The sequence below is a fragment of the Calonectris borealis genome, chromosome 26 (assembly GCF_964195595.1).
Source record: "Calonectris borealis chromosome 26, bCalBor7.hap1.2, whole genome shotgun sequence".
Taxonomy (NCBI): domain Eukaryota; kingdom Metazoa; phylum Chordata; class Aves; order Procellariiformes; family Procellariidae; genus Calonectris; species Calonectris borealis.
In genome coordinates this window covers 4,905,889-4,929,319 of record NC_134337.1, presented here as the reverse complement: position 1 = coordinate 4,929,319, position 23,431 = coordinate 4,905,889, and the positions used below count along the sequence as shown (strand labels likewise).

Here is a 23,431-nt window from a genome sequence, read left to right as displayed (position 1 = left end):
CCTCTGTCGGCTCAGTCACCCCTGGAAGGACAGTCGAGGCAGAGAGGCTTAACCAGGAACCACCCCTGTGCCTGACTCGGATCGTTAATTGCTTCTTTCCAAGACTTCGCTTATACCATTCCTTGGGTTGGGTAGGAGATCTGGCAGTTGACTACATAACACCTTCATGCCCTGGCAGGACACAGGATTTCTACAATCCTGCACTGAATAAATCCCCTGCTACCCAAGCCAGAACCCAGTAGTCAGCATGGGGAAGGAGAGGGCAGGACACCCACAGCCCCGCATTAGTCATCAGACCAATTCCCAGCCTTAACGCCTCGGGTTTGGAGGGTCAGGTTTAGAGTCAGCGTGTTGACTAAGCAGCTTTTTTCTAAACCTCCTCCATGACACAGCTGGATATTAACAGTCATCCACACTTTAACCAAGCCCCAGCATTCACAGTGTGGGATTTAGGCTGCAATCCCAACCCTCACCCTCCTTGCAAGCATACAACAAGTTCCCAGCAAGAAAACAACACTCATTTATACTGCTACATTTTTATTAAAGTAACAAAAGCATACGTCTGTCAAAGGATCTGTACATTCTGTGTATAAAAACACTACTATACAATTAGTAACCATCCACTCCCTCCTCCAAGTGTAGCTTACAAACTTTCTACCATTTTCACCAAATACAAAAAGCAGGTCCCGTTCAACAGTCCAGCTTGTTAAAAAAAATTACAAGAAACCCCTCAAATACACTGTCTTAAAATACACACCATTCAGCTCCGCAGTTGAGTATCAGGCTTGTAGGCAGAAGGCAACAGAGCACACTAATTCACAGCTTTTACGTGTAACCAGCTACAAGAGAGAAATGGATTATACCCCAGTTTGGTTGGTTTTGAAGCTAAAACCAGACACCTTTAACATCAGACTCCTCCACACCAGGGACAAAAAGAATGAGACTTGGCTATTTTGGTTCTGGAAGTGGGGGCATGTTAAGAGCAATTATAGTGTATTCCTTTGGTGTGGGCTGTTGTTCCTGAAAAACTTTTCTGGCAAGAGGGAGGGAACAGAGTAAAGGGGGCTGGGGGGGTGTGTGTAAATCTTAAGACTGCTTTGATCACAATGAATTACAACCCAAGGAAGTACCACCCTTCAGGAAACTCCATATCCAGCCAGGAGTCCAGCAAAGGCAAACACTGCTCATCCTGGACGCAGTTCTCATCATGGGCTTTCCACGTAAGCAAGTTAAGTGAGGACTCCAAAAAGCACCAAGATCCCTTTTCCTTGAAAAGGGAATTTGCTTTTTGGAAGTTCCCAAGTACTCCCCTTTTGGTGAGGTCACCTATTGCACAAGTTCACCAAGGGAAAAGCCCCAGTGCTTCATTTCAGCTTCTGCTTTGCTAACATGAGAAATGCAAGTGATGCAACTTCAGAGCCACAGTCTGCTAGTACTGTTAAGGACAAATAACTCGCCACTTGACATTTTAAAAGGATCTAAGAATTGAGGCTGGTTTTCCAGTTCTGGAATTCATGATTTGACGCTTATAAAAATCTGAACTTTTCCACATTAGTAGTCAGAGTTGGGGAGCTGTGCTGAATATTTTTTTTTTAAATCTATTAGAAAAACAAGCTAAGAACTGTGGCAGATGGGAGGCTTCCTTCCTCTCCCAGAGCGCCCAAGATTTGGAAATATATTGCACAAATGTCTGAGAACTTGATTCATTAAAGGCTGGGCAAAAACAACTCTGGTTATGCCAGTCAGCTGCCAGGTCAGAAAAGAGGAAGGTAAGAAGAGTGTGCTGAGAGACAAACCTGGGAAAGTTTCACTACAACCAACCACGTCAATGCCCTGCTTTTTCAATCACTTCTGCCAGGATCACTGGAGGGGCACCAGCTGGTTAGCAAAAAGGCAATGGACATACATCGTCCTGGTAAAGGCTCATTCCCAACAGGTAGGTAAAGTTCTTGGGGCAGCACTTTCAGCTCCCACCCCATTTCTAGTTAGCCAGAGCAGTTTAAGGGCCAAATCCTGACCAACACTTGGGCAAAGTCTCCCTGAATACAAGTACCACTGGGACTCCAAAAGGAGTTTTGCTGGAATAGACAGAGCACAGGACGAGGCATTAATTGTGCAAAACAGTTATGTACCAAGAAGTCAGAACCAAATGATGCCCCTTACCAAGATATCAGTAAAGACAGCTCCCAGGGACAGCCATGTGCTGATCACCCAGAGGAGGGAGAGAGGGAAGAAGTGCTGTGACTTTGAAAGCAAAGTTAGGACACCAAAGCATCTGAGCATCCCTCACACAGGGGGAAGAGACCCCCAATACTTAGGATTTAAGAGACAGGGCAAAGGGGGTTCTCACACACCAACCTCTACGGCACAAGGTGAGTTGCTTCAGCTCTTCTGGAGAAGTGACACGGCAAGTTGTCAGCATTGGATCAGGCAATTTTTGCAAGCAAGAGGCCAGACTCCACTCTTGGAGCACAGAGAGGCCACACAAGAGCAGGTCATGGGCTGATGTCTAAGCCACACACAGCAGAAAGGCTTTGTAATTCACAGCTGTTCAGTGCTGGTTTCAGGGTCTGGAGTACCCTTCTCAGTGTGCAGCAAGCAGTGGGTGACAGCCAGGTACTGGGGAGCACCAGGAACAAACAGCACTCCAGTGCTGCCACAGCAGCTGCAATATTCATTTTGGGCACCTCCTCAGCCTGACCCCCAGTGCATCTCTGCCTTGCTCCATTTCACAGGGCACCGATTCCTACATGGCCTCTTCAGTCCAGCAGCAGACAGGAGAGATGGAGGGGGTGGAGAAAGGCCATGCTCCCCCTCGCTTTGTGCTGGGAGTGGGGCAGAGCAGAGCTGCAACACTCACGGAGTAAGTGGGTCCAGAAATGTGCGAGAGTAAAGGTGAGGGATCCCAGGGTCCCCAGCATCACCCAGCCCTAAGGCAAGGTTCCCCCAAACACTATATCCAGGCCCCAGAGAGTTCAGACCAGCTGGGGAGTGAAGCAGTTAGTGGAGGAAAGACAGCAACTCCTTCATCCCTTCTCCAACAGTATTGCAATACTTGGCAATACAGCAATACTGTTGGGTACCAGGATGATGAGAAGGTGACAGACATCTCCCACCACCAAGCCACACTTCCCAGCCTGGCTCTTCCCCCTCATCCTCCATTCCAAGCTGCCCAAGTGAGCAAGCCAGCCCAAAATTGCCATACAACACTAATTAGGTAGATATCGGCTTCATAATAAAAACTCATAAGCTTGCAACAGCTTTAAAAAGGCACCTAGAACACCGCTTCTGTTTAAAGCGGTGCCCAATATTTTAATTTTGGATTTTCTTGGATTTTTTTAAAAAATATAAATAGCTCTTCATCTTAAAAATAGATCCTCAGGTGAGGTATACAGTAGCCTGTGTCTTGGCAGTGTAAGGACAAGAGGAGTATTTAGCTGGAGACAGTCATGATGTAGTTTTTGGAAGGACTGGTGCGACCTAGCATCATCTGGTTCTTACAGGTAAGCATCCCATAGGAGCTCACAGGTTTCGTTGCAGTCGCTTCATATAAGACACAGATGGAGCCATCCTCACCGATGCGGTATGAGACCTCGTAGGGGTCCACCCAGAGCGTGAGCTCGCTGGGCAGGAGCTGGTAGAGCTGCGGTAGGCTGAGTCCAATTTGGCTAGCTGCCTTGCTGATAATGGGGTCCATTTTGTGATTGATCCGGATGCAGCGATACCCAGAGCCTTTGAACGGTTTCTCAGGAAACCAGTGATGTTTGTAGTGCTCTGCAAGGGAAGCGAGAAGGCAAGAGCAGTGAGCAGGCGTGCAGCAGCTGTGAGAAAGTCTGTGTCCTGCTGCAGTCTCAAGGGGGTCCCACACCTCGCTGCAGGCGGAGGAAACCGAGTCCTCCTTAGGCTGCCTCCATCAGACGGAGGCTCCAGAGCCGAGCGCTCAACTATTCAGCCACTGCTTGCTCCAAGGCGCAGGAGCACAGCTCTTCAGGTCCTAGAAACCCCAGGCAGGACGGTGCCACAGGGGCTGCAGTGACAGAACCCCAACGCCTTCTCGCCCCGACTGCTGGGGTGGCCAGGGTAGATACCGTATCACCAACAACAAAACACCACAGTCAGGGAGTAACATCCAGGTCATTCTCTAAGTTCAGGGGCACGTCACTAGCCCTTATCTCAGCACAACGGCAAACAAACCACCCCTTCTTAGGGCTGATAACACAAGGCTGTGTTAGGCTGGGAGGAGACCCTTGAACCACCCAGTCAGTGCTGAGCCCCAGACGTGCTCATGAAGAGGGGAATGCCAAATCCCACTGACACAGGGCTGAGAACTTCTTGCCAGGGGATGGGGCACACAGTCTAGCTTTGGATCATCTATATCAATCTCTAGCAAGGAGGGCTTCAAGCAGATGAGTTGCACAAAACCCTCAACAGAGAGTAGGCAGGGAATCTGCTCACTTTCAGGGTTGAGGCAGCTGTTTGCCCAGGACCCCCAGGGACACAGGTGGGTGCCCAGGGAGGCACATAGATGGCTGCCAATCCCCAGAGGGACACGGGTGGGCACCCAGGCAAAGGCACAAATAGGTATCCGGCACCAAGGATGACACAGCTGGGTGTCAGGGAAGGACACAGACAAGTGCCCAACCCAAGAGGATGCAGGCAGGCACCTAGGGAGGGACACCAGCTCCTTGGAAGAACACGGGGCTCCAGGGAAGGACACCAGTGGGCGCCCGGTCCCGAGGGGGAGAGGTAGAGGACGGACACGAGTGGGCTCTTCTCGACCCAGACTTTTCTCCCCGCAAAGCCGCTCTCTTCCCTGGCCCGCAGGGCCGCCCCTCACCTGCGAGCGCCTCCCGCAGCGCCCCGCTGAAGACCTGCAGCTGCTGCTCGCTGACGCAGCCCCGCGTCCGCAACAGGCTGGAGACGAAGCCCACGGCGGCGGCGATCTCGGGCACCATGTCGGCCCGCGGGCCGCCGCGGCGCTGGCTCTGGCGCTGGCTCATGCTGGGCTCCTGGACGGCAGCGGGGGTGGCGGCGCCGGCTCCGATACCGCGATCTGCTCGGTCTGCGCCGCCGGCTCCGCGCCGCGCTTACATAGGGCAGCCCAGGGAGGCGTCATCGGCGCGGCGGCTCCCATTGGCCGAGGGGGCGCGGTATGCTAATAGCGCCTGACCTCAGCGCAGTGGAAGGAGTGACGTCGCCGCCGCGATGACAATCGCGGCGGCGGGGGGGAGTTACCGGAGGGCTATTTTTGGGGCTGACCTGGGAGGAGGAGGAGGAGGAGGGGGCCGGGGCCGGGGCCGGGGCTCAGCCCACCCCAGCTCTCCGCACCCCCCTGCTCCAGGAGAGAGGTCCCCGCTTAGCCCCGGGGCTGCGGCACGCGTGGGCTCCGGGTGTCGGGGGGGATCGGGGGTCTCTGGCAGCTGCCGGTGTTCGAGGTGACCCCCGGGAGGTGGCGTTCGTGGGGGCACGAGGGCCGGGCAAGGGCTCCCCGGGCTGTCCTGACCGGTGGAACCCCCCCGCAGATCCCGGATCGGCCCAGGTGCCCTTTGCCGCCCCGGGGAAGCCGATGTCGGGGACCCCCGGCTGCTCCCGGGTCCCTGGAGCGGGTCTCCAGGGTGCTGGCGGCGCACGGGAAGCCGGCCCGGTCCTGCAGCCCCCCGCAGCCCATCCTCCCGGCCCGCTGCAGGGAACCCCGCAGCACCGGTACCATCAAGGTCAGGTTTCCAACCCTCCCCACCAGTGGGTGAGTTCACGGGCCACTTCCACTAACGAACACAACGCCTCGGGAGGGTGAAGCAAAGGCTGGAGGGAGGCACTGAGTCCTGGGGTGTCTGCCCTTGCCTCTCACCTCAAATGCTCCTCAGGCACTGAGATGAAAGCGGTTATTGTCGTGTTCCCCCTCAACTCCCTTACATGTCTGGGACAGTGCAGGTGATGGCAAGTTCTCCCTGCACGCTTCAGGGATCTCTGGAAGGGATGTGGTCTTGTCCAGGGAACAAGGATCTGTGATGTCTCTTGGGGAAGGAAATTTGGAGATGGAAACCTGCTGGGGAGAGGAGACCCCCTGCATAGGGGGCCAGACCCCATCCTGTACTGAAGCCGGGAGGGTAGGAAGGGCCAGACATCAGAGACGGGTCACTGTCGCTGACTGCCCTGGGTGACTGATCCGTGTCATTCCAGGTCAGCAGAAATGCTGCTCCACCAATGCAGAGCGTGCCCTGATGCCGACCCAGCACCCAATGCCCATATGCTGGGCCGATGCCCCTGCAGAAGCGTGCAGGACCCCGGGGGTGCCGGCTCTCGGGGGCACCCTTCCCCTCGCACCAGCTCCCGTTGGCTGCACTGTTCCTTCAGTCCATTGCGGTTTCAGTAAGTGACTTGCTTCCAGAGATCCCTGAAGCGTGCAGGGAGAACTTGCCATCACCTGCACTGTCCCAGACACGTAAGGGAGATGAGGGGGAACACGACAATAACCGCTTTCATCGCAGTGCCTGAGGAGCATTTGAGGTGAGGAGCAAGGGCAGACACCCCAGGACTCGGTGCCTCCCTCCAGCCTGGCTTTTGGCTGGAGGAAGAGCATGATCCAGGAGGAGGTGGCTGCAGCGCAGAGGACGTGTTCGATCATGGAGCAGGGAGAGCAAGCCAAGGCAAGCATGGAGCAGAACCAAGCGTCCTCGGTTGCCTCCGTCCAGCCCAGCAGGAGGGGAGAGGAGAACCGGTGCAAGCGGTGCACGGCCCTGATGCTTTGTAAGATGCAAGCAGCACCTTAAAGCCACTACAAAACAGGGAGCTGCACCAGCTGGCCCAGCTGCCAGCCACGCTGCCCAGGATAAAGGCACTCGCCCAGCTTCTGCTGAAACTGGCCTGAAGCTAAAGCAACAGTAGGAGGCCAAGCTCTTTTCTTGCCTTTGCTTTGATCAACCATGAGAGAGTTAGTATCAAAACAGGATGGGATTTCTGGATTAATATTCCCTGGCAGAGAACCGGGATTGTTTCGAGCCATTGTCTTGCAGCCCCAGATGCCTCCCTTGGCGTGCACTGAGGGAGGATCTGAAGCCACAGCTCTGATGTGATCCCCAGCAAAAACGCGTTCTCCTCCTATGGCTGGGGCCTCATTTGGCATCTCCACAGGCAGTGGGTGCAGCTGGAGAAAACCAAGGCAGGGAATTAGATCATCTGGGTTTGTCTCTGCCCGAGGAGCAGCCCCGCGGAGGCTGAGCCATCGCTGGTTCCCACAGTGCCGCTCCCGTCGCTGGCACAGCGCTTTCACCGCGGCGCTCCCTGATAAGGAGGAGCATGCGCCTGCCAGCACGCAGCCTGCCAGTGTGGCTCCACCTTATCGCAGCTCTTATCGAACCGTGTGGAGTCCTGTCCCACTTGGGCACTGCTCTTGGCAAGGGGTAGCAGAGCACCACCCTGCCTGTCCCCCTTAAAAGAGGGGATTTCATGCGGCAGGTCGGCGGGAGGCTTTCCAGCATCTCTTTATACAGCAGGTCTCAAAACTCCAATTATTTCCCATGACTCAAGGGTGTAATAGGATTTTTTGAGGCCTTTTGCTTCCAGAGTCTGCAGCTCATTTTATTCGCACCTCTGTCATTCCTACGTGCACACACCATACATGGGATTTCACACCTTCTGAAGCATGAGACCATGGCTATGTAGCAATGCGTAACCAACAAGCCAGAGCAAAGAGTAAGAAAATAGCTTTTGAAATCATAGAAGAGGTGGATATAACAGATACTGCCCAAGCAGAGGTCTGTACTGACCCTGTTTCATGTTCTGCGCAGCTTAAAAGAAAGCGCTTTGGGGAGCAGGCACAGAAGCAGGGTCAAGCTAGCAAGAAGACAGAGCCAAGGGGTCCCCTCCCCGCTCCATCTGCCACTCCATTCATCCGCAGAACACAAGGAATGAAGCAAATCTCTTGCTGTAAACCAGATTTGCCTTTGTAAGCTTTGAAATAAACCCAAGGATTAAAGTCTAAGGACTTTTTTTTTTTTAAGTCAGCAACACACATGAAAGAGCACATGGGTGCATGTGAAACCCAGAGCACAGCACAATGCAGGGGGAGGTTATTCATACTGTAGCAGCAGCCAGAGGCCCCTGGAAGAGGCTGCATAAACACACAGCGCGAACCTGTCCACGCACAGCTTCATTACTTTAAACACACCTGTATTGTCAGCCAGCAGACACGCTCACAGCGCGTGGGTACAGTCATAATCAGCAGAAAATTAGGAAGCAAGCAAAACCATCCTGGTAGAAGATACCTTTAAATACATATATATCAGTAAAAGTCAAAGCAAAAACAAACCCTCAACTTTTCTACTGTAGTAAAGCACAGGAGGCCTGAGCAGAGCTTGCAATCTAACCAGAGAAGCTGAGAGCAGGGAAAAGGGGCTGTTTCCCCCATCCAACAGAAGGATCACATTAAAAGTACTTTGATGGTATCATCCAGTCCTGAGTCACTGGACAATAATTGTAGCAAGAGGTCTTCTGTCCTCCAGCCTGCCAAGAATAGCACTAATAGCAAGTGCAGGTTTATTTGCCATTAGGGCTAACAGTGTTTGTTAAGTGCTGCTGATGATCTAACCTTGGCAAGCAGGTTCCCCTGGTCCCCCCGGTTCTGCAAGTGGATGAAGTAAGTAGTAGCACCATTCTCCAAATTCAGATCCTCCATTTATTCTTAATCATCGTGATTCTAAAGGCTCCCTTGGCACAGCTTAGGGCCTTTGTCTTGCGTGTGTTCATATGGTCTGACACAGGCCCTGGTCTCCAAAATCAGTTTGTCTTCGTTAAGCCCTTCCAATAAGAGATTTCCTGTGGAGCTCCAGGACCTCTAAGCGGGTTATGTGCCCATAATTTCTGGCCCTGCTACAAGAAGTCTGCAGTCTTAAAGACAGGGCATAAGACTTAATACATGCTTTCAAATTGCTTTGAGGAGTTACAGAGTAAACAAACAATTAGAAAATAAAATTCATTTTAAAAAGAGAAGTTAGAGCTGTTTTTAATGCTGTTCTGGCTAGATTAGTTTCCGCCCTGTGTTTAGCTGGAAATGGCTGAGAGCATTTAGATTTCAATTATTAAAAAAACCAAAAAACAATAAACCTCTCCATAGCAATCGGCCAGACTAGATTTCTAACTGGTTTGACGGGAATTAGAAGTTCAGATAGGCTTTCAAACACTCTGGCCCTGTTTACCCAAATGAGGTTCAAAACCAGTTGAGCTGGAAATTTTACAATAAAAGGGGAACATTTGGCTTTCAATCAAGGGTTAAAACTCAGCATGGACAGACCAAGCTGCTCACACAGAGTTACGCTTTTCAAGAGTCAGCAACTCACGGTGTTTTATGTACACCTAAAAAGCAACTGTCCCCACGCTACACTTTCGACTTGCTGTTTTTTGGGGGGTGACGACACCTTTTTTAGTCTGCTGGACTGAAGTTCATAAGGCATGAGACACAGAAAACAATGTCAAGCTGTCCTCGAATACCATTAGAGTCAGCTGCCAGTCAAACAGCCACAGTGTGAATTCACACCCCCTGTTATCAGTGGTGAAATAGTTACACAGAATTAACATTCAAATCCTCCTTATTAGACATGTCCCACAGATTGCTAAATTAGCTGTCACTTCTCCGGGTGGGTCCCTCCCGATTACTCTAGTATTTGAGAAGGATTTTAAGGTTATCTGTGTAGATATGGGAAGCCAAGGGCTGGCTGGCTTTACATTAAGAAAAAAATCTGAAAAAAACCTCTGGGAACAGTTCTGAACTGTAAAAATAATAGATGTTTGGCCCGGTTCAAATCTCATTATCTGGCTCTGCCAGAGAAGGCACAGACAATTGTGACTGCAGTGCCAGCAGCCACCTGGTTGCTAACACCAGTTAAGCACTATCGCTGGGAATTTAAGGGGAAAAAAGCCCAGGGGTAAACTGGGCTAGTATGTTTAATCACAGCTGTAATTGGTAACCTGGGTCTGACCCCAGAAACAGGCCTAGCAGGCAGGGTAAACAATAAAGCAAGAGTCTTAAGCCCAACCTACACTTAGAGCTAATAAGTCCTTTCAAAACACACAGTTGTGAAATAAGACTGTGACTGAACCGTGTGAAATGCAACTGGGGGGGGAGAGGGAGGACGTGGAGAGAAAACAAAGCCTTTTTAACCTGTTAGCTGTTAGATCAGACCATGGTTTACAGCACGTATCGATTCTTGGCAGTCTACACCACTGCCAAGACAAGCATGTAGCATCTTCTAGGGGGGCTGAGCTCCCAGAAGCTTATCATCCCTCATGACTCCATGACTGGGCTTTGCTAAGCACCTCGCCACCTATTTTGGTGCCTGAATGTCTTTTGTCAGCTCGGTCCTTTGTTCGGTCTGTGTCGCCTGTAACCTGACCCCTCACGCCAGCTCCGAGTGCCTGGGGATTTGTGGACAGGACATGTCAGGATACATTTTGGGCATGTCTGGGCAGTTTCATTTCTAGACTATCAGGAACCTTTAAATATTCCCCTCTGCTTCTGAGCGGATTTGTATGTGGACTGAGAGCTGGATGCTTTTCCCCATAGCATTTGAACACAGTAGCTTTTGTAGCCCAGGCCCAGGGCTTCAGCGAGGGACCACGTAGTTCCTAGGAGCGTCTTTCGCAGAACAACCTCCCTCTGATCCACTTTCTTTACTGCATGCCATGTTTCCTCATGGAAAACAACCTATCTGACCCACTGCGAATGTCACATCTGTTCAGAAGTATTTTAGGAAACAAACATTGCTGTACTCAAGGGAGCCACAAGCAGAAAGTATTGCTTTTTCTTCAAACTCCTTAGGACTTTGGACCTAGTTTTCCAATGGTGCTGAGCACCCGCTGGCTCCAGCTGCCTTCAGTGCACTCTGGGGTTTCCTCCTTGGCCTTACTATCTTCTTGCTGAACCCATATTGACTAGCGTCTTGTCAGAAGACATTTGTTCAAAGCTCAATATTATCGGCCGGAGACGAAGCCTCAGCCTACAGTTCCTAATGAAGCTGCCGCGTTGGGGAAGGTGTGTAGATGACCTCACGCTGATTTCAGAAATGGTTTCCTGTTCTTTGCATTTGGTTATTGTTTTTTTCCACTTCCCATTTGCAGGATGCCACTGCCTCCGCCTACCCCTGTTCCTGTCGAACAAAGCTTGAGAGGGTAGAAAGGGGACAATAAAAAAGGTCCAGCGGAGTGCTCACCAAGGTAGCAGACCCAGAGCTGTGTGGGGATGGAGGTGTTTGCACAGTCAGGTCCAGAGAAAGTTGTCAGCTGTAAAGTCTGGAACAGGCTTGTTAGTTTATGAGATAAAAAGAGTGCAGAGGTCTGTCTCTATCTCAGAAATGGAGCAAGGAGCAGCAGGACTCCAGGAGTAAGGCATTGCAGTAAAAATGTGCCCATGGACAGGTTCTTGTCCTGCTCCACCCCTTCTGCCCTTCACCAGCCCTTGGCGATGACATCTTCCCCCAGTCCTTGCCTCCAGCACAAGGTAAACAGCACGTGTGAGACACAGATGTGTGCAGAGGCAAATTGCCCCTTGGTAATTCTCCCTTATCGCAGCACCCTGGGGTGTGTCTGCCTACCTGGGCCCTGCTCTTTTCCCCTCTAGAAAGTCCCCAAATAAATACTGTCTCCAATCAAAACATGATTTCCCTCTCCACAACTGAGAACAGGTAAACCCACCACTCACTCGGGTGACGAACCCACCAATAACACAGGACACCGGAGCCAAATCCTCCTCAGCACCGCAAAGACCCCCATGAACAACCACATGAGCTGAGGAGTTATGGTCTAACGTGGGAGAGACAGACAACCAGCACAGCAGGAAACTGAGGCCTAAGAGTAGCTCTGTCTTGTTCCAAGCCACAAAGCAGAGGCAAGACACAGGGCCCTTCCCGTGAGCTGCGCTGCCCCGGTGCTGCAGCCTGGCCGGTAAGGGGCCAGCATTCCTGCCCCCAGCCAGCGCTTTTCAGGCAAACTTCCCTCCTCTGGTCTCTCTCACACCTTTCCTTCTAAGGGAGGCTGGAGCATTATATATAGGGATTTCACACTTCACTGACATGCAGCCATACTACGAAAAAGGAATTTTTCTTTTCTTAGAAATGAGAAGTTAAAAAAAAAAACCCTCTGGCTGAAACCACAGGACAGAATTTTTTAGGTGGTGAGAATCTGACTTGTCTGCCAAACTCCAGCTCAGCCAGGGAGCAACGCTGTGACGAGCTGCCAAAGCAGCACATTGCCGAAATCTGCGTTTATTGCTTATAAAGCATTAATGCGGGGTAATGTGTGTTGCAGCACCATAGCAACCCCAATCATCGGCAAAAAAATAAGGGCCGAGGCACTGTTGCTGTAGCAGCTGGTAAGTGAATTTACTGACGCTGTTCAGAGCCGCCTGACATCTCCGCACTGAGTGGGGATCTCTGCGGGGCTTGAATGTGTTTTTTGGAAGCCTGTGAAGAGCAGCTGATTTACCCACACTTTGGAGGAGAAGAGCAGGAGACAGTTACAGATTACAGCATCAGAGACCTGAGCTACCACCACAGAGTCCTTTGCTTGAGGGTTTTATAGGACATACAGAGTCAAACAGAAAATGGGATCTTTCTGGGAATTTCTGTGTTTTTCCATAGGGATGAAGAGTCCCATACAGACTTCAAAGCCTTAGTGTAGCAGGTGCTGCTTAATAAAAGAGAAGGCAAGTAGCTCTAGGACTTCCAGATTTTAGTCTACTCCAGCACGGTTACACCAGTCTCGTTTATGGCAAGCTGACCTGGTTAAGGCTAACTCCAGAATCTCATTACCATCATGGATCAGGCTATTGATCTGGCCAGATGGATCCAGCTTCCCCTTCTCTCCCTCCCCATCAGTCCTCTTCTTGGTCCCCAGCTCAACTCCACAGCATGGATTACGTCAGGCATAATCTATAGTTGCTACACGGACAAAGCTCTGCCCAATCCATCCCTGTCCCTGTGGCCTCTATATGCCCAGACTGCAAATCCACGGGAGGACTTCTGTGTTACAGCCAGCGAAAGCTGCAGCACACGGATGGTCCAGGCTCCAGCGTGGGAGAGAAGGGACACTGGGAGAAGGTCCTTGGGGTTCTTCTCAGGCTACACCCACAAATATGAAAGAACCCAGTGCTTCTCAGAGCCCAGGAAACCTCCCAACCCCTGCAAACATCAATTAGTGCACAAAGCCCAGATAAAGCAGGGCAACACCCTACAAGAGCTTAGATCTGGGTGGTGCCCTTTCCCAAAAGGCAGGCTCATCACTGCTTGGAGAGATACCTCCTGGGTAGCAGGTGGACTTCGCAGGACTGCTCTAGGCTGTTCCCAAGGATTCCTCACCCTCCCTGGCAAAGCCGGCTAATTGGTTTTTGGTGGGGTGCTGCACCTGGGCAGGGGGAGGCAGGCACAGAGTGTACCACACGCATCCACCCTCCAGTGCTTTGCAAACCTCCTCACTATCCGCAATTTCACATGCGACCAGCATGCTCTCCCTAACCAGAACACAGCTCCTTTGTAGCTAACACGAAAGGCCAGTGGAGCATCAGAGCGACAACAGATTTACTATCAGCATTCACGCGTTTGCTTGCTGTCTTGTAGACTTCAGCAGAGGAAGCACATGTGGTTTTCTTCACTCCGCCTGTTGCAGAAGTCCCACAGAAAGTTTTGTTATTCAAGAAAGCCAGGGAGGCCAGAGCCGAACAGATACCTGGCTTCAGAGCTGGAACTCGCCCTGCGCTGCCAGGGTGTGTGCAACCAGGGAGGGAGGGAGGGAGTTGGTTAGTTATTAAAGTAGGGGTCATTTACTCAAAAATCTGGGTTTAGGCATGGCTTTGGATTGCATACAGAGTTCATCTGGGTTAGGATCCCAAATTTCAGGTTAAAGCCACATCTATTACTCACAGAAGCAGCACATCAGTGCTCTCTTCATATTTCTGCATTTCAGCAACAACCAAGGCTTTAGCAGAGTCTCTGGGGGCATTTTTCCACTCATATTTAGAGGAATTAAGAGAGTCACGATTTTATCTTTGTACATTTGAGGAGAGGCGGTGGGGGCTGGTTTCCTGAGCCATTTTCAGGTCAGACCTTGGTGCCTGTCCAAGGCCTTGATCTATTGCTCAATTTCTGCTCAGGACTTTGGTCTTGCTTTACGAAAACCTAGGAGCTTTGTGTAGAAGCTAGGTTTGGAATGAAACAGCACATTTAAACCTGCTTAAGCTAAACATAACTTCAATGTCCTGGAAATAGTCTCCAGGAGGCTGCCCTGAGGTACGCCAGGGATGTGATGGTCAAAGACCTGGCCCCAAGGACTCTGCTAGAGCTAAGACAGCAGCATAGATGATCCTGAGAGACCAGCCATCCTGGCCAGGCTGCTTCAGTCCATCCCTGCTGACCAGCGTTCCCCATAGCTCCTTGGAGTGATTGTCCTTCACATGCTCATCACCAGCTCACACTATAATTAATGCTTTTGGGAGCCCAGTTATACCCCAGCCCTGCCCCACCCCACCCACCAGTAATGGCAGGGATGGTCCCACTCCCACCCCAGACAGCTATGTCCCTGTCTCCCACGGGGAGGTCAGTGAAGCCATGTGGGATCTCTTAGCACCTCTGGAATTTGAGCAGGCACCAAAAAACAAACACAGTGGCTAAGACATGCCAAGAACAACAACTGGAAATCCAGCACACCGACACTGTTCCCCTGAGGTGACAGAGGAAAAGGCTTTGCAAAGGAAACACTGAAGATCTGTGATAGCCACAGTGCGTGGGAGGATGGAGAGTGGGGTGAGCTGTGTCACAAGGGGAATAGCTACTCGGTTATAAAAGAAACAACGTGCAGCTCACTTGCTGGCATAATTCCCCCGTTGGGCACAGCAGCCCCAAGGAAGACCTGCCGTCAGAGCAGGACTCTCCAGAGAGGCTTTGGCAGCAGGGCTTTACAGCCACATTCCTTAGAAAACAAAAGGAGGTTTGGAAAAACAATAACTATAACCCACTTTCCCCTTCCTGTACTGAGCCTTGGCTGACGCCATGCTGAGTGAATTATACACGGGGCTCTGTCAGGAAACCTTCCTCACAGCTGGAAAGGCGCAACCCAATCTGCCAGCAGCCGAGACATCAGCACAGGCTGGGGAAGGGGACAGAGGTGCCAGGCAGGGATCGGAGCGCCTCTGTTAGAGCAGGATGCATCCTGCTGCTTCCCTTCACAGCCAGCACCATCCTGCCTGGGCCCCGTCGGCCCCTCAACACTGCAACTCACCCCCACCTGCACAGGGTGTCCCAAGGCCTGCAAGACTGAAGTGTCTTTAATATAGCTATCCCCCAAAGTTGGCCCACAAAGTAGGGTGCTATTTCTTCTCTTCTCTCCTCTCCTATTTCCCAGAAGGTAAACTGAGTCACAGGAAAGCAGAATGGCATGCCTGGAGCAGGCCAGCGGTTTGTGATGGAGACAGGAATTGAACTGAGATGTGCCCCGAAGCTCAGATTTCCAACCATTGGGTCATCCACCTTTTGTTCATAGCATCCCCAGCAGCTCCGCTACAAGAGGAGCCCAGTCTGCTGTGTCAGAGTCATGCAGAGGCACAGCAGCTCTGCAGCTAAGATCTACTACCTACAGTTCCAGCTGTCTGTTCACCCTGACCAGACTTGGGTCTGGATGCAAAATCTTGTTGGGTAACCCAAGATTTGAAAGTTAATATTCATTGTTTAAGAGTTGCCGAAAACAGTGCCTGAGATCACCAGCATTTGGGAAGTCTGGATCTCAGCATTGGAGATGTTATGGCTGTGTAAAACAAGAATTATAGCTCACGTGCTTCTGCGACCTCCAGTATGGGACTCTATGGATATCTATCAAGGTTTTCCACTCCGATGCAGCCTGTGGAGGCTCCCATAGTCCAAAAGCTAACTACATCCCTGCTATCCATCTCAAGGCATGAAGTCAGGTTGAAATCCCTTACTATCCAGCTCTGCTGTGTGTGCTTAGGATCGCGTTCCTCCCAGCTGGCCTGAAAGCAGCTGAACAAACACGATAGGGTTGATCCTGCTGCTGGCACCCGCCTGCTCTGTATTTGCAAAAGCAACTCACTTTTTCTCAGTATGTGCCTCAGTTTCCTGATGCGCATGGAGGCTCACTTCCCATTATAAAAGCATCTAGAGACTTATGAACCTGAAAAGGTGCATCTCTAATGAGTGGAAGGAGCTGGGAATGTAGCTGTGAGGCAAATCCCTGCTAGAAAGAGGATGAATGCCATGAAGGTCTCCCAACAGAAAACACTGCACAAGAGGGGAAGGGCGGGGGAAATCGCCTTCCAGTTTCCCTGTAGCAACAAGCCATACGAAAACACAAGGCCCAGGACTGTTTTCTTATGGTCCCTGCAGAGGGGCCGTTCACAACCGGGATCACGGACACTCAGTACGGAAATGGCCCAGTGGAGCAGGAAAACATTCCCATGTGGCCCGTCAGTCCTGGCTGACAGGGCTCCAGGGATCTCCGCTCCCTCCTGTGCCTGCAGCTCTCACCATGATAACCATTTCAGATTTGCCTCATATACATGCCCTTGAAATCTGCGGAGGCTGGAAGAGTAAACAGACCTTAAAAGGGTCTCAAATTCCTGCCTTCCACTCCCTCATTCTCAAGGGTACTCCTGACTGAAGCAGCCTTTGCAGAGACCAGGCAACTATAGGCCCTCTTTACCATACAAAGCAGCTAATAATAACTCATGCACCCTTCACCCTGCCTGCTCCAGAGCCCAGGAGGGCCCTTGCTTGGCAACTGTACATATTCGTCTGCCATAAATGGCAGTTTTCCCTCTTTCTAGCAAGGCCACATTGTGCTCGAACTGTTCCACCATTAGAAATTCCAGCTCAAAGTTGCCAATGCTCGAAATCTCATCACAAGTCTTCTCATGTTTGAAGCTTTTCTTTCCCTCCTGCAAGGGGTGAGCTTTTAATTAAAAAAAGGTTATTGCTAAGAAGAAAACTGAAAACATGAACTGGCTCTGCAAATCCATGTTAAGGTCTGAAACACAGGAGTCAGTTGAAAGAAGCAGAGCAAAAGAATAAAGAATAAAATCCAATTTCAGTTTTGGATGTTGATGTGTGTTTTGGGGCGGGGCAAGGATAGAAGATCCATTGTGATTTTAAACATCTTAGAAACTACCAAAATCATTAAATTCACTGACTTTCTTGGAGCTCCCTTGGAAGGACACCAGCACAGCAGAACACTGGGCCTGGTGAGCCCGACGGAGCGGGGTGTTGTAGCACCACGGGTTGATATTCAGCCTTTCCTCACACCCTGCTGTATCCCAGAGCTGGTTCACAGAGCTCTCTCAGCTTTATTTTCAGAAAGGGAAGGCCTGAGCTCTCTGCAGGCTGGAACATATGCATTAGAAAACATCCCAGATGTGTACATATGTGCTGCTGGAGAGCTAGAGGAGGATCTGGTCCACCCAAAGAGCTAACAGGTGCCCTGTAGGCAGCTCTGCTGACTCCAGGAGAAGATCCTGTGTGCTCATGACGCCCCCTCCTCCAAACACAGACAGCACACAGCAAGAAGGGCTCTTCCTGGCTAGTGGGGGTGGGCAATGACACAATTTTTTCCAACCTATCACTTCCTACAGCCTCTGGATCTTAACATTGTTCGTCCTAGTGCTCAGGTGACTCTCTGCCTTCTGTCTCAGGATTGGTGCTGACGTTCAGTTATCATAGCCAGATACTGGCTCATATTTCTCTGGATGAGAACGGAATGACTCCAGATTTAGAGTTGAGATGCAGATTAGGATCTGGCTTGCCTCAGGCATTTTGCTGCTTGAGCAGAGGTCAATCTTCAGGCAGGGAAGGGACAAGATGGCTTTTAGGAACCCAGTAAAAGGGTAGAAGAAAGCAGAGAGCTGCCTTTTGTCTCAAAAGAACAGGATCTAAAGGAGGAACCTCATGATATTTGCAGGAGAAATGACATATCCTTCCACTACAAATGAAACACTTCAAGGAATTTTTTCCACGACAGCACCATTTTGTTGGGAAGATTTCTCAGAACCAGGCTGGAATTTCTCATCAAAAAGCAAGAAGGGAAGACAGCAAGCAAGTGAGCCTCCGCCTAGAGCAACCCACACTCCCCCTGTGGAGCGACAGCTCTCGAAGTCAAGCCCTTCTTCTGGCAGGTCACATCTGAATCTGGGTCACTCACATCCAGAGTCTCGGTTTCAGTCTGCTTCAGAACAGAAACAAGATATGAAACTCATTTTTTTGCAAGAAGGAAGAAAAAGAGTGCTTTTTCTCCAGCCAGCTGTTTCTCAGCAGGAGCAGAACAATAATGTCCACTTCAAAGATGTGAGCTAAGACACACCTAAGATGAGTGCTTTAGAGACATCTAAGCAGGTAAATCATTTGAAGGGCTACCTTGGGCCCTGTAAGTGCCCCTGGGTATGCTAAAAATTGGCCACAATTACTCTGTGGGGTGCTTACCTTACATAATTGTCTTAATTATATGGGGCTGCCTAATTACACTTTATGCAGCTTTAACTATGCAAAGAAAGGCATCACACATGGCATAGAAAAGATTCTGACCACGTCTTGACCAACATGAGAAAAACAGAAGTATTCCTGATGGACCCACTTTGCGTCTTGCTCTATGACCCTGCTGAACAGGTTTCCACCGCTGCTCGATAAGATTAGAGACGTGGGTGTGACCCTCACTTATGGCAACACACTCCTTAAACCAGGCGGGAGTGCTGGGAGGCCCCGGAGTCAGGCTGGGCTGGGGGGGGTAAAGGGACTTTCCAGCTGAGCAGCGTATGGCACAATGGCAGCACTGTAATTGTCCTTCATTTTGGAGTGTTTATGCAAGGGTAGAAAGCTTTTCTCAGATTAACTATCTCCTCCTCACAGCTCTGTAACCTTGGTAGCCTGATTTTTACTTTTTTTTTTTAAACTACGCCACGTAGGCGCAGAACAGAGCTGTCTTATCTCACAACCACCCACATGAAAGGAGGAATTTTGCAGCATACAGCCATGTCAGAGCTGCAGGGAAGGCAGAGAAAGCAAAGCCTTGCCAGGCAGGTAGGACGTGTGCTGGGGAAAGGTGCCTTGCTATGGATTTTGCGTCTAGCTTGGGGTTTTCCCAGAAGCTGAGGTGCAGTCAGGTGGGGATTTGACTATCTCAAAGACTTGTTGTAAACTGTCCAAATTTCCAAATATGTGCGCATATATATAACCTACTCTGAATAACATGCCACTTTAAGCGTGCTCTGATGCAGGGCTGTTTTGTCCCCCCTTTTCCAGGCACTTGAAAGCCCCCACATTAAAGTTGGAGGTACAGAGTGGTTCTGCTTTGCTACTCTAGTTCTCTTTCTCCACAAAAACAGCCTTTTTGAATCCCCAAAAGTGCCCCAGTTCAGGTGCTGCCTCGGGACATGAAACTGCTAAGTTTTGTGGCAGGTAAATGATCGTTTCCATTTCAAAAAGCACAGCGATACAGCTGCATTAGAGAAGTTGGAATGGGGGAGTGCTGTCGTAGAAGAAAATCTAAATATAACTTTGGAGAAGCATTCCTCTCAAATTAATTATCAGCAGTGAAATTTTTAAAAGAGAAAGGAAAATATTGTACTGAGCTGAGAAAAAGAGGGAGGTCTGCCAGTCCTGGAGTGTGTTTATCCTGGGTATTGTTTAAGCTCTTAGTGCTAAATTACTGACAGAGCCCAGCTGTTCCTGAATCTCAGCCCTCCTCTCTGTTCAGGCCAATAGACTTTGCTCTAGTCTGCACCCAAAAAAGGACTGCATTTCCCTTCCCAGCCGTGCCTGACGTGGCCTGCTCTGCAGACGTCAGCAGGATCAGCTCCTCAGCAGGAAGCTGGCAAGAGCTTCTTAAAAACATGTGACGTAGGAGACAGCCTCACAGCATGGTTAAACCCTTCGCACCGAGGGCAGAGCGAGTGGGGATGTGGAGCAGAGCCACGCTTCCAAAGAAGGAAAGCCCGTATGCTGCTTCCCTTGGTAACAAAAGCACGGTAACAGCCTTCGGAGCCTGCTGTGTCGCTGCCAGGAGTGCCGGGGTTGTGGTATTGTGGTAGGCACCAGCAGATTTTAAAGTTTTTATAGAGATTGGCATGACAACAAAGGGTGAGAAGCACGTTTAGGGTGCCTGGATGCTTGAAAGGGTGACTGCATCCAGCCTGTAAGTTAGGGAGGAAAGCAGAGGCACAGAGAGCGTCTCGGGTGTGCGCAGAGAGGTGGCTGCATCCCAGCTATGGATGGGACAAGGGTGTGTTCATTTCCCTGCGCGTAAAATAAAGGGTCAGCAAATTGAAGGGAAGCCCCTTCACACCCCACCTCACCATGTCTGATCAATGAGGAGAAATGATTGCTGTTTTAAGAGACATTTATTTCAAGAGACATTATACATTACATTATTTCAAGAGACATTATACAGATGCTTCTACTTCTACTTCCTCCTCTATCCCCCAAACAACCCTGGCAGCCTTTCAAGGCTATCTCTGCCCTCTCCATCAGCCCCAGGAGAGTCCCCATACTGAAAGATATGAATACAAGATTAAACTCAGGACAATGCCCTTACTCCAACTTCCTCACTCCCACGCCCCACTGAACAGGCTAGCCAGCATGCAAGCGCTGAGCAGAAATGTATTCACACGCTAGAAACCTAGTGCTTCCTTCCCTGCAGCATGTCCCTGAGTGAAGTAAGTAATTGGTAGTTTCTTTGATGAATTTCACTTTTACTGCTTTCAAGTTAGCCACAGTCCTCAGCCTACCTGGGTCTTCTCTCATGTCTGCAATATTCAGAATTATTTGCTGAATCTGCTCTGAGTGACACCAGCCAGCACAGACTGGGGCTTGTGAAATTCAGTCTGTCTCTAGATATGATATGACTGGGCAGACAGCAGGCTGCACCAGGTGTTTCAGTTCCTGGACTGAGGTACAACTCCTACGTTGTAAGCAGAAGTCGAGAGCAAACCAAGCTGGAAGCAACCTATCCTGACGAAGCACCCAGTCTCCTGTCCCCAGGATACACAGATTCTCCCATGACCTGCTGACAGCAACACTACAAACCACACCAGATCTCTGCTTCTCGGCACCACACTCCGAACAGCAGAGCACCTGCACAAAGTAGGCAGCTTCGCACAGCAAAGGTAGCAGATCAGCCACATCCCCTTGCAACTGAAGCTCAAGCTCCGAGCACTTGAGATAATCAGGCTGACAGCCTACATCATCAGAGGGAAAAAGTTACTAATGCAAATGTATGATTGGAGAGATCTTGACTGGTCTGCACTGGGGACAGGAACCTCCTGTGGCCATTAGCTAACAAAAGTAGGTGCTTTTTCAAGGGTGCCAGTATAGGCCTGTGTGTTTAGTACACCAGCATCTCGGACCCCACATGGAGGAGGAGGTGGAAAGCTGACCATCTCTCCCTCCCAAGCTAGCTCCAAACAAACTTTATACAAGCAGCAACTTGCCAGCCAGCACGGAGGTACTCGTGCTGCCAGTTCGGACCCAGGCTTAAGACCAGAGTGTGCGTGCCCTTGATTGTGTGTACACCCTCCATGTGTGTACACCCTCCATGTGTACACCCTCGATGTTCATGCCCTGGATGTGCCTGCCCTCGATGCGCACGCCCTGGATGTGCCTGCCCTCGATTTTGCGTCAGGCCAGCTGGCAGCAAGGATCAGTTTGCAGAGCGCGGATCCGATTGCAGGCCAGCGGGACCGCAGCCCGGGGGCGGCCCCTTGCCCACGCCCCAGCCCCTGCGGCGGGGCCGCACGGCGGGGGCCGACCGAGGGCCGGTGACGGGGCCGGGGGCGCCCCCCCGTGGCTCCGCGCCGGAATTACCGTGAAGGGGCCAGCCCTGTGCTTGTGCCACCGAGGCCCCTCTGGTCCCCCGAGCCTTGGAGAAGTTCATTCGCAGCTCAGAAGCTTTCTGCCCCGGTTGCTTGTGCTTCCCCTTGGCGCTGAGGGAGCAGAGGAGTCACCGTCCCCCTTTTTGTGGCCCCTTAAACTCTTTACAACCTTAAAAGCCATTATCTGCCAACCCTTCCCCCCATCTTGAGATACGCTGAAAAAGTTGTCAATGCCCTGGCTTCATTCCTGAGACTCCTTAGTTTTCATAAAGGTTTTTAGGCAAGACTTTACCCCTCTGAGAGCACTAATCGCTGTTGAGGGAATGGGATATATTGGCAGAGGATCTTGTTCTCTGTGCTGCCCCAGAGATGGAAACCTTGAACGGGAAAAAGGACGGAGGCGCTCTGTGAGATAAAACCCCATCCTAGCAAGATCTTGAAACAAAACTGTTCTTTTGAAACAAGGACAGTAACTGATGAAGCGTGGGGACAAAGATAATGTCTCTGCCTAGAATTAAGGACATGTTTCACTCTGTTCAGGAAAGCTGAACAGGGAGGGCCAGACTGACTTCTGAGCTATTTTAAGCATTTGAGGTTAAAGGGCACCTAGAGCTGCTGCTTAAGTAGTGAATGTTTTATTTAAAGGCTATTTTGTTGCTAGAACTTCTAGGGCCCAAAATGCTATTGAATTACTTTAAAAGCTTTTATCATGCTAATGTAGCAAAAACGTTCATGGACGTAAGCGAGAGGAGCGCGTATACCTTTCTGGGGGTGCATGACAGTCCATATACATTTTTAGACCCGTATATTTTTCTCGTTCGATTACATCGTGGCAGTTAGAGGAGGCACGGGGTCAGCTACTCCCCTGCACGCAGACACCCACCTGCGTTGTCTCAGCAACAGTTGCTTCAATACTCTCTTGTTACGTCCTGTAAATGTTTAATGGGAAGCTTATCTCTCTTACTTATACAGATGGCTCAGGTTATTGAGCTTGTGAGCAAGGATTAATTGGAAATGGGCAGATGTCGGCTAACCAGAAAAAGAGCTTAGTAAATAATTAGATGAGCTGGGATGCTGTTGTGGGGGCAGAGCCTCCTCTGAAGGGTTCAGAGGAAAGAAGACAAGCCCGGAAAGAAGTTCCTGTAGCCCTGCTATAAATTACTGGTAACGACTAGACCTTATGAACACTGGAAGCAAATGCAAGACGATAGCCATACGTCAGTGCCTTCCTTGGTGACGGCTGCAGCGTTCAGTGGTGGATTAGCACCCAATACTCTCAGCTAGTCTCAGCTCGCAATCCAGGGCATCTGGTTCTTTCCTCACAGATAATGGGGATTGTCGGGGTGAGATGGATGGGGAAAACAGGTCATGTTATATGGAGCAGCCTGACTGAACCTGCTACTTTGAATCCTGACTGTAAGAAGTTCAAGATCTGCATGCTTGATGCTGGTATTTTTCTAAATAATAGATTGTAATAGTTTAGGCTGTAATATGCATTATCAATCTTAAGTGGCTTTTTGAAGATTATATGCTTTAATAAATCCAATTTTTAAAAGATCAGACTATAAAAAATTTTCATGTGAC

The 23,431-nt window shown here is 50.4% G+C and overlaps 1 protein-coding gene across 1 annotated transcript; it reads right to left on the bottom strand.

Annotated features, from left to right (window-relative positions):
• Nucleotides 1-517: 517 nt before the first annotated feature.
• Nucleotides 518-5,078, bottom strand: BTG2 (BTG anti-proliferation factor 2). Its single transcript, XM_075174385.1, has 2 exons — nucleotides 4,838-5,078; nucleotides 518-3,774 (listed from the first exon to the last, which is right to left on the bottom strand). Exons 1-2 carry the CDS (start codon nucleotides 4,998-5,000, stop codon nucleotides 3,434-3,436), a joined length of 504 nt encoding a protein of 167 aa, XP_075030486.1. The 5' UTR covers nucleotides 5,001-5,078; the 3' UTR covers nucleotides 518-3,433.
• Nucleotides 5,079-23,431: the final 18,353 nt, after the last annotated feature.

What these genes read in the sequence shown, in the direction of transcription:
- BTG2 (XM_075174385.1), bottom strand. Translation starts at nt 5,000, where the DNA reads ATGAGCCAGCGCCAGAGCCAGCGCCGCGGCGGCCCGCGGGCCGACATG. An exon ending in GCTGCGGGAGGCGCTCGCAG is followed by an intron (nt 3,775 to 4,837) that starts GTGAGGGGCGGC and finishes CTTCCCTTGCAG; the next exon opens with AGCACTACAAACATCACTGG.